General features: G+C 36.6%; 1 protein-coding gene across 8 annotated transcripts in view; it reads left to right on the top strand.

Moving 5' to 3' along the window:
- The window catches only part of NME7 (NME/NM23 family member 7), a 249,209-nt gene that overhangs the window by 95,112 nt on the left and 138,703 nt on the right, over positions 1-15,394 (top strand). For 7 of the 8 annotated variants that reach the window (XM_086344832.1, XM_086344828.1, XM_086344829.1 and 4 more), the window contains 2 exons: positions 8,519-8,583; positions 12,111-12,179. In XM_086344832.1, coding sequence (XP_086200958.1) covers positions 8,519-8,583; positions 12,111-12,179 — 134 coding nt within the window. The remainder of the gene's footprint in view (positions 1-8,518; positions 8,584-12,110; positions 12,180-15,394) is intronic. The other variant, XR_015143506.1, reaches the window with a different exon arrangement.

Consider the following 15,394-nt stretch of genomic DNA (forward strand, 5'->3'; position numbering starts at 1 on the left):
GTTTCTTCTTTATCACCCGGCTATAGCCTTTTTTCCCTCAGGCTACAGTGTATCACCTCATATAAAAAGGGGGCTTGATGAAGACACTGTTAGTACAGCTGACAGAAACCCAACTTGAATTTCCTATTTGTCTCATTTAAGGATAGTGCTGGAAGTAGATTAGGGGCTGAGTTTGGCTTAGGGAGACTTGCTCAGCATCTTTGTTCTCTCTGGCTTTTGACTCACTTTAATGCTTGCAGATTAGCTTTTAATAGCACTTTGGGAGAGAGGTTGGGTTGCCAGCAATGAGAGTCTCATATACTTAGAAGCATAGTGGAAAGAGTTGTTTTTCCCCTGACTCTAGCTGAGAAATTCCAGGGCAGAAGTCTGATTGGGTCAGGGAAGGTACTCTGAATTGTACCAATTCTCAGCCCATTCCTGGGTTTGGCCCAGCCAGCTGAGTGCTATGATTGACCTTGTTTAGGTCTGGCCTCCACTTCTTGACCGCTGGCTGAAGCTTGTGGTTATAGGGTCATGTAAGAAGATGGCAATTCCCTTTCCAGTCAAATGGTTTAGTTTTCCTAAGAGAGGGTAGGAAGCTCCTAAACCCAGGAGAAGCAAGCCTTTTTAGAAAGATGAAGTAATAGATGTATTGTTGATGACTGGATGGAGGGTGGCTGCTTATTAAAAAGGCTTTAGAACAGTTCAGATGAAAGATACCAGGATATGAACTGAGGAGGAGTGGAGATGGAGAGGCGATTTGACATTCAAAACATTTAGGTAGCATTCATAGAGTTATAAGCAAATTATTAAAAAACAAGTTAACTGTGCAAACACCAGCCAAATAAGCACCTGCTTTGTTTGACCCTTTTGAACATGTTTGCTGTGGAGCATGCAGTTGTACCTTTTTTGTTGTTTGTTACCTTATTTACATAGTTACTGTCATTTGTTTAGTCAGCTGAACATTTTCTGTCTAGAACAAAGTAAAGGACATAAGGTTATTGATTGTCGTTTCAAGCTGTTAAACACAGAACAGTTTTCTTAAATGCCTCTTTATCATGCCTCTGCGCATAACCAACTGAATATTAAAAAAAGCAGTACCCTTGAACTCATGTCTGACTGTTCTTGGCACAGTGTCAGGGCTGCTTGGACTATAATTTTTATTGGTTTATCTGTGAATAGAGTTATTCTGTTCAATGTGTAAATATGACCTACAGGGCATAGTTTAATGTGATTTATAGATTTATACTAGATTGTATATTTCTCTTTGTATTGGTGAATGCATAGGACTAAATACGACTTTCATAAAAAAACAAACAAACAAACAAAATAAATAAATACAACTTTCATATTGACATCAGGATTCTTATGTAATCATGTAAAATTTTTCTTTATTATTATAAATAAGATCTTTTCATGTATCCTCGAGACCAAATCTCATAAGTACTAAGCATTTATTTGCGTTTTAAAATGTGTTGACATTTGGACCCATGGTGCAGAAGCAATGGTGTGTAAAACTGCTGGCACCTCAGCAAAGATCAGGATAGTGGTAGCAGACTGTACCAGTGGTCAATATATTTTTAACCATCTTGTGTTTGCAGAAAAATTTAAAAAGCCGCTTTCACTTAAGAATATCCTTGATGAAACAGTTAAAATTATTAACTTAAGTTTTGACCCTCAAGTCAAAATATTTATAATATTCTGTGTGAAGAAATGGGAAGTATGCATAAAGCAGTTTTGATCCATATTGAAATGTAATGTTATCTTTAGGAGAAATACATATACAGCTGTTGTACCATTTTTACTTGAAAGAATGACCATCTATGGTTATTCAGATAAGGCTATTTGGCATTTTCTTTAAAATAAGCCTGTCATTTAAAAGAAGTGACAACTGGAAATAATTGTTGCTCAAGATAAAAATCCAAAAGAAGATAAAATTACAAGTGAAAATTAGAGTTAAGAGTTTGGAAAACTGTATGCACCATCTTGAACAGCTTCCCAATACTTAGACTATTCTGATGAAATTGGTATTTGACAAGTTTTCGATGTTGTGTAGTAGAGTCAGCATTTGGAAGATCTGCATAATAGAATTTTCCAAACAATGTGTATAATGTTACAAAATCATGCAAGGATAGAAGATTAATACAGAGTATAAGATAGACCAGTGGATTTTAGTGTAACAAGGTTAAAAAACGTTCATTGGTAGAAGTTTGAAATTATATGTTGCAGTGAGCTTTTAAGAAACTACTTCTTGTCAAAGAAAGAAGAATATATAAAATTTTATTAGACTATTAAAATACTACATTTTCCACCCAAATCTACATATTTTAAGCAAACAACACAGAGCAGCAGACTGAAAGTTGAAGCAGATGTGAGAAGGCAGCTGCTTTTCGTTAAATTAGAAATTAGAGATTTTTTAAAACATGAAACTATCTCTCCTCCCTAATTTTTTATTGTTTTGGAAAAGTCATTTTTCTCATAAAAATTGTATTTATGTTAAAATGTAAAGAATTTTTGTTATATTTAAATTAATAAATATTTTAAAATTTACTGTTTTAATTTAAAATACAGCAAATATTTATCAATATAACCTAGTACATAAAAGTGTTTTAGAATTTTTAATAATTTCTAAGAAGAGGTCCATGAAACCAAAAAGTTTGGGGAACTTTTGGCCTATAGGATGACATTCAAACCTCTGTATAAGGTCCAAGAGTCCTTCTACCAGTGTCTTCTGCCACCTCTGCTATGCTCTCTCCTGTCTCATTTCCCCTTTCCCAAAAGAACCTTGCTATTTTTCTTCTCCATACATTTGCTGTATGCTCTTTTTGTCATGAATATCCACTTTCTTTCAGCTGTCTGTCTAAAGTTCTGTGTTTGAATACCTCTTAGGACATTTATCTGTATAATACCCCTTTCATAAATTCTACTTTATTTAAAATTAATATGACCACTCCAGCTTTCTTATACTTATTGTTTGCATGGTATATCTTTTTCCATCCATTTATTTTCAGCCTACCTGTGTCTTCATATTTAAACTTGCTTTCTTATAGATATCATAATTGGATCTTGATTTACTAATGCATCTAAAATCTCGACCTTTACTAATCTCATTTATGAGGCCTCCGACCTCATGACTTAAGCACCTTCCAAAGGCACAACCTCCTCCTACCATCCATTGTTGTTTAGTCACTAAGTCGAGTCTGATTCTTTGTGATCCTGTGGACTGTGGGCTGCCAGATTCCTGTCCAAATCCCCTGTCCAAGGGATTTCCCAGGCAAGAGTGCGTTGCCATTTCTTCTCCAGGGGATCTTCCTAACCCAGGGATTGAACCCGCAGCCACCAGAGAAGGCCCCTATCATCACATTGGGCATTAATATTTCAACATATGAGCTTAGATAGTACACAAAAACTTAAATCATAGCAAGGGAAAAGAGGAGGCAAACCTTTAACCTGTTATGATTGTAGGTAAGTGAAAAATGAAGATTAATTCTGAGTAAGAAGAGCTTGTGGTGGGTAGCTGAGACTGAAGATGTAAAGACTATTCAAAATATTTCAGGGTTTCAAAAGACACTGGGGAAAGAGTTAGAAGGTGGTCTGATGGTGAGAGTGAGAGGAAAAAATGGACCAAGGTAGAAAGGAATAAATATGTGGAAAGAGATATGAAAGAAGATTTCATGTTGGAGGAGGGTGATTCTGTTCAGAGCTGGAATTGAAGCTTTCAGCCAACCTCTTTCTCTCCTTTTCAAAAGGCTACTTATATCATGAGAAGAGAATAATCATCTAGATGTTTTCCCAGGCAATTTTGTTTATTTTATTTTTTTTACATTTACCTTGAATTCATTAGAATTAATGTTTGTATGTGGCATGAAGTCACCATGAACTTTTTTTTCTTGAATTGTTAAACCAAAAATTAAAAAAAAATTTTTTTCCCTTCTCTAATTTTAATTACTCCTTTACAATTTTCTGGTGTTTTCTAACTGTGCTCTGAAGAGTCTTAGAGTTTCTCAGACTCACATCAGGCCGAGAGCTATGATTGTTTCTTTCTTCTGGCTATTTCTTTTATTAACTTTGTTATTCAGTGAGCAGTCTTTGTCAGCCACCTGCTACATCCATGCTAGACTAGTGACACCAGTGTCACTAGAGATACCATGAGTCTTATTTTCATTTTATTTTTTTAAAATTTTATTTTATTTTTAAACTTTACAATATTGTATTGGTTTTGCCAAATATTGAAATGAATCCGCCACAGGTATACATGTGTTCCCCATCCTGAACCCTCCTCCCTCCCCATACCATCCCTCTGGGTCGTCCCAGTGCACCAGCCCCAAGCATCCAGTATCGTGCATTGAACCTGGGCTGGCGACTCGTTCCATATATGATATTATACATATTTCAGTGCCATTCTCCCAAATCATCCCACCCTCTCCCTCTCCCACAGAGTCCAAAAGACTGTTCTATACATCAGTGTCTCTTTTGCTGTCTCGTACACAGGGTTATTGTTACCATCTTTCTAAATTCCATATATATGCGTTAGTATACTGTATTGGTGTTTTTCTTTCTGGCTTACTTCACTCTGTATAATAGGCTCCAGTTTCATCCACCTCATTAGAACTGATTCAAATGTATTCTTTTTAATGGCTGAGATACCATGAGTCTTAGAATGAACATGGCACTTGCCTCAGGAAGTCACATTGTCTAGTGAGTTTCACATATCAGGCTTCCATACATTCCTTTTTTCCTATTAAAACTGGCAGAAAGACTGATATGGAGACCCAGTAGTTTTGTGATGTTAAGCAAATTTTATTTATCTTCTCCAAATCTTCATATAGTCTCCTCCTGTAGTCGGATGGTAACCCCCGTTTTAGCGTATTGCTGTAAGGATTAAATGGAATAACTTCCTGTGAAAGGGCTAAGTTCCCAACAATTAATTTACTTTCTTCTTTTCTTACCTATATTTTTCCTATTGATAAAAGTCTTGAAATTTTGGTTATCACTCCTGTGTCCAATGTCAAATGTCATCTGACTATTTGATACAGATTACTAATAGGTTGGGGCTTCCCAGGTGACTCAGTGGTAAAAGATCCGCCTGTCAATGTAGGAGATGCTGGAGACACAGGTTCAATTCTTGGGTTGGGAAGATCCTTAGAAAAGGGAATGGCAACCCACTCCAGTATCATTGCCTGAAATACCCATGGACAGAGGAGTCTGGTGAGCTACAGTCCATGTGGTCTCAAAAAGGGGCGGATATGACTGAGCATGTACATGCAAAACTTCTCTTTCCTAACCCTCTGTTGATACGACTTTCTTTAATATCGTCATACCATCTTGCTTAAGCCAGCGGATTTATCTTAATTTCCAGGGTGCTTAATTTCCTTTCATTCTTAAAGATCCCTATATTCCAAGAATTTTCCTTTCCTTTTCATATTATAATACTACTGTGATATTTTTCTTCTTGATTTTCTTGCAAATGTCCTTTTACATGTCTTTATTCATTTGAAGAATTCATTCTTAAGTCCCCACACTTCAGGTATTTTCTCAAAACTCATTCCTCTCATCTCTCTCTTTTTTTGTTTTTCCCCTTATTTTTATCAAACAAATACTGCTCTCTTCTCATCACTTCAACTCTAACCTCTCTATGCCTCATTATATGTCTATCTATTGGAAGACCCCACATTACCAATTTAATAAAGGGAGTTTATTCATTCATTCCTTGATGATTTTTTCTGCCATTGGATATACTGTCTTCTCAGTGTTCTGCTCTAAAATTCTGTTTCTGTGTACAAATTAATTCAGTATCTTTGTTCTTAATTCAGTTTCATAGCTTTGTTTTCATCTTAAAAGTGCTATCATTCTTTTGGTCACTTAGTCTCAAATCCTTTATTCCTTCATCTTCATGCTCTATGTTCACTTTAGTCTTATTACCTTTTTTTTTGAAATATCTTATATTCATTACTTCTTTATTTCTTTACTTCTACCATGCAAGTCTAATCAGCAGAATAGATGATGTCAACAGCCTTTACTATTCTTTCTGTCTCGTATTCTTTTCTTCAGACCAGCTCACCCATTATTATTACATTAATAATCTTCCTATATTCTCCTGTTCACATTTTCAGTGATTCATTTCTTTTGGCTGTGTTTCTTATGAAGGAAGATTTTTCTCACTGGATTCTCAGTGTTGATATAAATTATTTTAATTATAATGTAACTTAAGTATGTCCACATATACAAATAAATGTAAACTTTTGCACATACAGCTGTATAACTAAAACAGTTTACAGATTCATTACAAACAAAACTATAAAATCGATAAAATTTAGGTTAACGTTAATGTGACAAAAGATGTTTGTGGAAAATCAGTAAGTTCAACATGAATATGGCGCTGAGTATTCTGCATTTGGCAGGGACCTAGTGTACTCTTGAAACTTCTGAGAAAGCTTTCTTTCTACAGCATGCTATTGTATCATTTGGCCTTCAGTTGGTATTAATGTATCTTTTTAGAAATAGATCTGTCCTTGTCTTTTTTGTTTGCTTGTTTTTTCATGCCTCAGCCAGCTGTGATTAAAATAGCCTATTTGGCAGCAGTAAGATAATAAATAAAAATACACATTCAGGCACTGATACTACTTATTTGTTACTGATACTAGTTATTTGGGATCATTAGGTAAGCATCAAGATGATCCAGAATAGGGAGTGTGTCTGTGTGTGTAATGTGTGAAAGAGAGAAAAAGAATTTCAGTTCACTTGAAAAAAAGAAACTTAGATTTTTATAGGAGACTAATGGAGAAGGCAATGGCACCCCACTCCAGTACTCTTGCCTGGAAAATCCCATGGGCAGAGGAGCCTGGTAGGCTGCAGTCCATGGGGTCGCGAAGAGTCGGACACGACTGAGCGACTTGACTTTCACTTTTCACTTCCATGCCTTGGAGAAGGCAATGGCAACCCACTCAAGTGTTCTTGCCTGGAGAATCCCAAGGACGGGGGAGCCTGGTGGGCTGCCATCTATGGGGTCGCACAGAGTTGGACACAACTGAAGCGACTTAGCAAGAGCAGCAGGAATGGAATCTGAAAAATCAGTTCTAGACCTTCAGAGTCTGAAACCACCATTATAAAAATTGCTATTTGTGGCATAAAGACCAAATTCTTCATGTTGACATCCAAGGCCTTTATAAATTTGGGTTAAATCTCTTTTCCTGTTTAGCTTTTTTCTTTTTTGACCTCTTACTATTGTATATGGACTTCCCGGGTGGCACCAGTGACCTGGGAATCCACCTGCCAAGCAGTAGACCTGGGTTCAATCCCTGGGTCCAGAAGATCCCCTGGAGAAGGAAATGGCAACCCACTCCAGTATTCTTGCCTGGGAAATCCCATGGACAGAGGAGCCTGGCAAGCTATAGTCCATGGGATCGCAAAGAGTCTGAAGGCACACACTGAAATGTCTGAGAACACCCACAGGCACTATTGTGTACACAGGTTCACATTTTCCCCAGCTTTATGCCTTGTCTCTTTTTATACCTTTGTCCCTATATAATCCCATCTGTCTATAACCTTAAAGAGCTACTTCCTGCCTTCGTTTCCCACTGAAGCTTCTGTTCTCCTCTTCATTATTAATTTGACGTTTCTCTGCCTTTGAGTTCTTTTGGACTCCTTCCATATCTGGTACTTTAATACCACATCTTTTTATAATATTAGTTTAACTCTTTGATTTTTGTAGTTTTTAATATCACTAGACTTCAGGTTCTTAAAAGTTTTTTGCATAGTCTTCAAGATTGGTTTTGAGGAGAACAGACTTGTAGACACAGTGGGGGAGGGCGAAGGTGGGATGAAATGAGAGAGTAGCATTGCAACATATACCTTACCAGGTGTAAAACAGATAGCTGGTGGGAATTTTCTTCATAACACAGCTCAACAAGGTGCTGTAGTTAGAGGGATAGGCTGGGGGCAGGACTGGGAGAGAGGTTCAAGAGGGAGGTGATATATGAATACTTATGCCTGGTTCACGTTGTTGAATGGCAGAAACCAACACCACATTGTAAAGCAGTTATCCTCCAATTAAAAATAAATTTAAAAAATAATTTTCAAAACTGAAAAAAGTGATTGTCAATATTCCTGAAGCACTTTACTAAACATTTGGGATTGCAAAATCAAATGGGGTTACTGAATCAAATGGGGTCACAGTATTAGAGGCCTAGATTTCCTGGGCAGGTTTGTGTGATTCACTCTTACATAGTGTAAGCAAGTGTTAGTTGCTCGATCTTGTCCAAGTCTTTGTGACCCTATGGATTGCAGCCCATTAGGCTTCTCTGTCCATGGGATTCTCCAGGTGAGAATACTGGAGTATTCCCCCTTCTACAGGGGATCTTCCCAACCAAGGGATCAAACCTGGGTCTCCTGCATTGCAGGTAGATTCTTTACTGTCTGAGCCAACAGGGAAGCCCAAGTGTTTAAGCAAAATACTTTGATATAGAAAATTTGCATTTCTATAAAGCTAAAATGCCTTAGAAATTTTGTATTTTTGCACTTATTTGTTCTGTATTTTCAGGACTTCTGGGAAAGATCCTGATGACTATCCGAGATGCAGGTTTTGAAATCTCAGCTATGCAGATGGTAGGTAGTTTGCAAGAGTCATTAACTTACTGATGAACTGTGTGTGTGTGTGTTTTTTTTACACAGTATGCTTTAATACGTTTTACATTGAATTTTCTCTGTGCACTTGTGAACTCAACACATTAAAAGCAAAAAGATATGTTGAACATGATAACTTTTAGTAAAAAATATTTTTGAAATGATTTTACCAGTATAATCTCTCACAGAGAGCTAACTGTCCAATGGTACATCTAATTTAAGCTTATAAAGCAGATTTATATAATTCCTGGAACTTTAGTTGCAAAGTAAATGCACACTGAAACAATGCATTTAATTCCTCCAAACAAGAAATAGTTTTAAGCTAAGTACTTATAATGAAATTTTGTTGTCTGGATTTGTGACTAAGAAGAGAATCAATTTGGCTTTTTCCCTGACCAGGACCTTTGCTGGTTTCTGGACTTTCTCTCAGGATCTTTAGAGTTAGCACATTTCAGCCCCTCTCTTGGCAGTCACACCAGTAAGCCTCCGGAGTCCACAATCATTCAAAATCGCCCTGCTGACACATTTCCAGGAAACCCTTCACTGAAGAAACAATATTAACTTCTCTAGAGCTCTTCTGTGTCTTTGTGGTACACTTATCATTGCATTTGACAGATAAATTGGTACAATTATTATAGGAATCCAATTAATAATTTGCATTTTACAGTTTTTGAAAAACAGCAAGTTTGTGTTGTTATGGTAGTGAATTACCAGTTCCGGAAAGAATTTTCATACCAGTTTATTTTCTCTTTCTCTGGAAAGGAACTCCTTTTGATTTCTATGAAGTCTGCATCAGCCCAGATCAGAGGTCAGGGCACTGTCTGGGGTTCTGCCTGTTTTGTATCCCAGATTGGTGGGAATGCTCATAAAATGAGAAAAGATTAGATGTATCAGCTAGTTTGCAAAGTTATCAGGCACAGCTTGGAGACAAATGAGAAATTTAATATTTGAAGAGTCTTGCCCAGGACAGTAATGAAATTGATAGCAACAGCGTTCTCAAAGTATTAGCTTGGTGATGTAGTCAGCCACAGGATTATGGGATCTAAGCCTGCTTAAGTAGTAATCAGTGTGAACATTTTAGAATTAAACATTAATCTAACTCTAGGCTTACAGCCTAGCATAGTGATTGCCCATAGTAAGTGCTCAGTGGAAAAGAAAGAATAATTTGTTTTAAAAAAGATTAATTGAATTTATGGGGGAGGCATGGTAGTTTAATGGCAATCAGAATCATTGTGATTTTTGAAATCAGTAAACCCTATTTCTGAATCATGGATCTTCTACTTTCTAGGTTATAAACTTGGCCAGATTTTAACCATTCTTATCTTCAGTTTTCTCAACTAGAGAATGATAATATTATTTGCCGCTATGGTTTATTTTGTGCACTAAATAAATTAAAGCTACACAATACTTTGAAGAATTTCCAGTTCAAATTACCAAATATTTAATAAATTATACCTTGTTATTTGGGCTTTCCTGGTTGCTCAGATGGTAAAGAAACCACCTGCAATGCAGGAGGACAGAGTTTGATGCCTGGGTTGGGAAGATCCCCGGGAGAAGAGAATGGCAACCCACTCCAGTATTCTTGCCTGGAGAATTCCATGGACAGAGGAGCCTGGCAGGCTATAGTTCATGGGGTTGAAAGGAGTCAGACAAGACTGAGCAACTACTACTTTCACTTTTCACCCTGTTATTATTTTATAATATTAGTAATATAAGAAGTTATATGAATATTGAATAAGATATTGAAATCAAACAAGTTCCCTCCCTGTAATAGCTGTGTTGCCTATGCAGAGTACATCATGTGAAATGCCAGGCTGGATGAAGTACAATTTGGAATCAAAATTGCTAGGAGAAATATCAGTAACCTCAAGATATGCAGATGACACCACCTTTGATGAAAGTGAAAGAGGAGAGTGAAAAAGTTGGCTTAAAGCTCAACATTCAAAAAACTAAGATCATGGCATCCGGTCCCATCACTTCATGGCAAACAGACGGGGAAACAATGGAAACTTTATTTTGGGGGGCTCCAAAATCATTGCAGATGGTGACTGCAGACAGGAAATTAAAAGACGTTTGCTCCTTGGAAGAAAAGCTGTGACCAACCTAGATAGCATATTAAAAAGCAGAGACATTACTTTGCTATCAAAGGTCCATAGCAGTCAAAGCTATGGTTTTTCCAGTGGTCATGTATGAATGTGAGAGTTGGACTATAAAGAAAGCTGAGTGCTGAAGAATCGATGCTTTTGAACTGTGGTCCTGGAGAAGACTCTTGAGAGTCCCTTGGACTGCAAGGAGATCCAACCAGTCAATCCTGAAGGAAATCAGTCCTGAATATTCATTGGGAGGACTGATGCTAAAGCTGAAGCTCCAATACTTTGGCCACCTGATGCGAAGAAGTGACTCATTTGAAAAGACCCTGATGCTGGGAAAGATTGAAGGCAGGAGGAAAAGGGGACAACAGCAGATGAGATGGTTGGATGGCATCACTGATGCGATGGACATGAGTTTGAGCAAGCTCTTGGAGTTGGTGATGGACAGGGAAGCCTGCTGTGCTGCAGTCCATGGGGTCACAAAGAGTCGGACACAACTGAGTGACTGCACTGAACTGAACTATGAAAATAAATAGTTTGAACTGTTGTCTGGGTAGGGAGAAGCTCCGTGATCTTCAATCCTGGCAACAATAAAAGGACAAAGTAGGGAGGAAAACAAAAGTCTGTGTCTAATTTTTAAAAATTGAAAGTTTTGGTTCTTGAAACTCTAGAACTTAATGAAATTTTATTTTTAAGTTTGAATCCAGCCTGGATAAGAATGAGTCATTGTAGCTTTACCTTACTAGCATACTCTGACAATTCTTTCTGAAGAATAGTAGGATTTTCAGATGAATGGTATCAGTGCTTTATTATGAGCCAGACTAACTAAGGGCTTTTTCTGAATGCCTGGGAGGATAAGAGTATTATTTCCAGGCCCCTCTACAAAATTTGAAGAAATTTTCTTTGGTAATGTTGCTTTCTTTTGCCATTGATCTATTGATAAACAAAATTACATTGTGCCTATGTCTTTTTTGTATGAAGAATGAGGTTTTTTTTTTCAATAAGATAGATTACAGTAGTTGAGAGCCCAGTCAGTGGGATCAGACAGTTTGAGATGGAATGCCAGGTAGTGAAGGTTATATTACCCCACTGAGTCTTCACCTCATTCGTAAATTGGAGATGTTAACATTACTTACATTGTAGGGCTATTGTTATAATTAAATAAGATGGTACATGAACAGCACCTGGAACAATGCTTGATATATTAAATACTCAATAAATGTTACAAATAAATTCTTATTTTTGATAAACAATAATTTATTATTGATGGACTGAACTTTAATACTTCTTCAAAGACTAATTTCTTCAGGGTTTAAATTTTAAAGAAAATATGTCTAAGAGAACATAAATATTGAGTGCTAAGTGTGATTCATTCTATTTTTTTGGTTGACTTATGTTTTTCTTTTTTTTAAAATACAGTTTAACATGGATCGGATTAATGTTGAAGAGTTTTATGAAGTTTATAAAGGAGTAGTGTCTGAGTATAATGTAAGTACTGAAGTAAATATAAAGTATTGGTATTGAAAACTTGTGTATCTCAGATTTTGTAGATCTCAGTATAATTTATAATCGTGAAAGTATTCCTTGAAGTATTCACAGTTCTGCCAGTTGACAACTGATCATACCAATGACTGGAGTATTTTTATCCCTGAGAGCCAGTGGTTCAGTTTTTAAAATATGATGCTGTTTCATTTATGGAACAAAAATATACAGAAATCCAAAAATCACTTTGCTGAGATATTGACACATTTAAAAAATTTTTTTTATTATTATTATTTTTTTTACTTTACAATATTGTATTGGTTTTGCCATACATCAACATGCATCTGCCACGGGTGTACACGTGTTCCCCATCCTGAACCCCTCTCCCACTTCCCTCCCCATACCATCCCTCTGGGTCATCTCAATGCACCAGCCCCAAGCTTCCTGTATCCTGCATCGAACCTGGACTGGCAATTCGTTTCTTATATGGACTCTATGGGAGAGGGAAGGGGGGCATGATTTGAGAGAATGGCATTAAAACATGTATAATATGATACTGACACATTTTGATAGGCTTCCCTTGTGGCCCAAACGGTAAAGAATCTGCCTGCAATGCGGGAGACCTGAGTTCAATCCCTGGGTTGGGGCTATCCCAGGGCTAACCCACTCTAGTATTCTTGCCTGGAGAATCCCCATGGACAGAGGAGCCTGTAGCCCAAGTGGGCTACAGCCTATGGGGTCACAAAGAGTCCAAAACAACTGAGCGACTAAGCACAGCACATGGAGGTAATATTCTCAAGATAGAAGACTGTTGAAAATGCTTTAAAAAGTTGAGAGCAAATAGTTCTTGATGTAGTTGCACGGCAGTTATTTCATAGCATAGTCTATTTAATGATACAAATGCAGATAGAATCATCTGAAAATACAGTGGAGAGTGAATAATAGTAAGACTTAAGGGGAACTGTTTAGAGAGCAGTGAAATTCATTCTTGAAAACAAGACTGTATTCAAATAAACCAAGTGTTGTTCCTTAAAATAACACATGACAGATATTTAATCAAAGCTAGTTTCCTTCCCCTTTTATCAGATTAGATACATTTGTGCTGGTGGCCTGCCTCATCACACTTATTGCTTTATAGGGCATTTTGCTCTTTTTTTTTTTTTCTTTTTGTGTAAAGTTCACCCTGACAGTGAGACTAGATTCCCCTCTCCTCATCTCTCTAAACCCTTTCCTTTTAACCTAGTTTTTAAAAAATTTATTTCTAATTTTTTTTTTAATGTATTTATTTATATTTGGCTGTGCTAGGACTTCATTGGTGCACGTTTTTTTTTCTCAAGTTGCCAAGAGTCAGGGCTGTTCTCTGGCTGCGGTATGCAGGCTTTTCGTAGTGGTGGCTTCTCTTGCTGGGAAGCACGGGCTCTAGGGTATAGGGGCTTTAATGGCTGTGGTAGTTGTGGGGCATAGGCTTAGTTGTTCTGTGGTGTGTGGGCTCCTCCTGCATCAGGGATTGAACCCGTATCTTCTGCATTGACAAGTGGATTCTTTAGCACTGAGCCAACAGGTAAGTCCTCAGCCTACTTTAGGAAAGGAAAAAGGCACTGGTCCAAGAGCTGGCCTGAGCCTTTCTCCTGTTTAGCCGTACATAGTAAAGACTGATGATGAAATCTTATATTTTGCATTTAGCATACTGGTAGTGTTCTACCCTTCTTTAGAGGAACCAAAGTGCTTTTCCTATTGTTACAGCTTTTCAAACTTTAATCTTATCAGCTTCTTCATTTTAGAGTTAAGCCTTTTCTTTTTTTTTTTCTTTTTTTAAATTTTATTTTATTTTTTAACTTTACAATATTGTATTGGTTTTGCCATATATCAAAATGAATCCACCACAGGTATACATGTGTTCCCCATCCTGAACTCTCCTCCCTCCTTCCTCCCCATACCATCCCTCTGGGTCATCCCAGTGCACCAGCCCCAAGCATCCAGTATCGTGCATCGAACCTGGACTGGCGACTCGTTTCATATATATTATACATGTTTCAATGCCATTCTCCCAAATCATCCCACCCTCTCCCTCTCCCACAGAGTCCAAAAGACTGTTCTATACATCAGTGTCTCTTTTGCTGTCTCGTATACAGGGTTATTGTTACCATCTTTCTAAATTCCATATATATGCGTTAGTATACTGTATTGGTGTTTTTCTTTCTGGCTTTTCTTTTTTTGAATGGAAGAAATTTTAAAGTGTGTTCTTAACATCATTTATTCAACCAGTGACAACTGTTTTCCATTTTAAAAATCTTTCTTTTTTACATTTCCCTTCTTTTATGTGTTACATTAACTTTTAAATATATAGTTAAAAGCAACTACCTTTGTTAATGCACATTATATTGTAGTTTTACTGTTTATAAGATAGAGAGACTCATGGATACTTATCTCACAGTACCTTTGATCCTGAGTTATATTCTCCTACAACAGCATATAGAATTGAATTGGTGAACATTAATGTTTTATATACATCTGAAGTAGGTCATATTTCCTGTTGGTAAACAACTTAAAAAAAAAAACTTCTCTTTTAAAATTTACTTGTTGTTGAGGTAACATTGGTTTATAACATTATATATCAGTTTCATGTGTACAACATTATATGCTGTGTTTTATAAATGCCATACATGCAATTTTTATATAGTATATATTTACTCTTGGAATTTTTTGAACTCAGGATTCTGGAGATTAAGATAAATGTATTACTGGGTGAATGTGTCATTTTTCCTGAGAAATCAGGAATTTGAATGCCAGTAGCAATGTTATACTTTAATGTCAAAACAGCTCAGAATGATTGGTGTTGATGTACTTTCTTCTGTTTATTCTTCTCAGTAAGATATCATCTATAATTATTAATTAAATCTTGTAATATTAATAAAAGAACCTACTTAGGAGAAAGAACAGAGGGACTCTATGGAAGGGAAAAACCACTTTATTCCAGACTAATTATTAGTCTTGTGAGTAATTTTTAGTAATGGTTATAATTTTTATTCAGCTTAAAACATATATTTCAAATGGTTGGTTTATAACAGTCTGTTAATGGGAGAATGCACTGGCTCATATAATATGAGCCAGAGTATATCAATATCCAGGTATCTTTGAGATGTTACTATATTTATATGATACAAAATTTTACTGAAGCTAGGAAAAGTTATTTCCTTGAAAAATTTTCCCCAAAGGGAAGT

This window comes from Bos grunniens, chromosome 16 (genome assembly GCF_055505025.1).
Source record: "Bos grunniens cultivar Pamir isolate PY7600 chromosome 16, Bosgru_T2T1.0, whole genome shotgun sequence".
NCBI classification, from domain to species: Eukaryota; Metazoa; Chordata; class Mammalia; order Artiodactyla; family Bovidae; genus Bos; species Bos grunniens.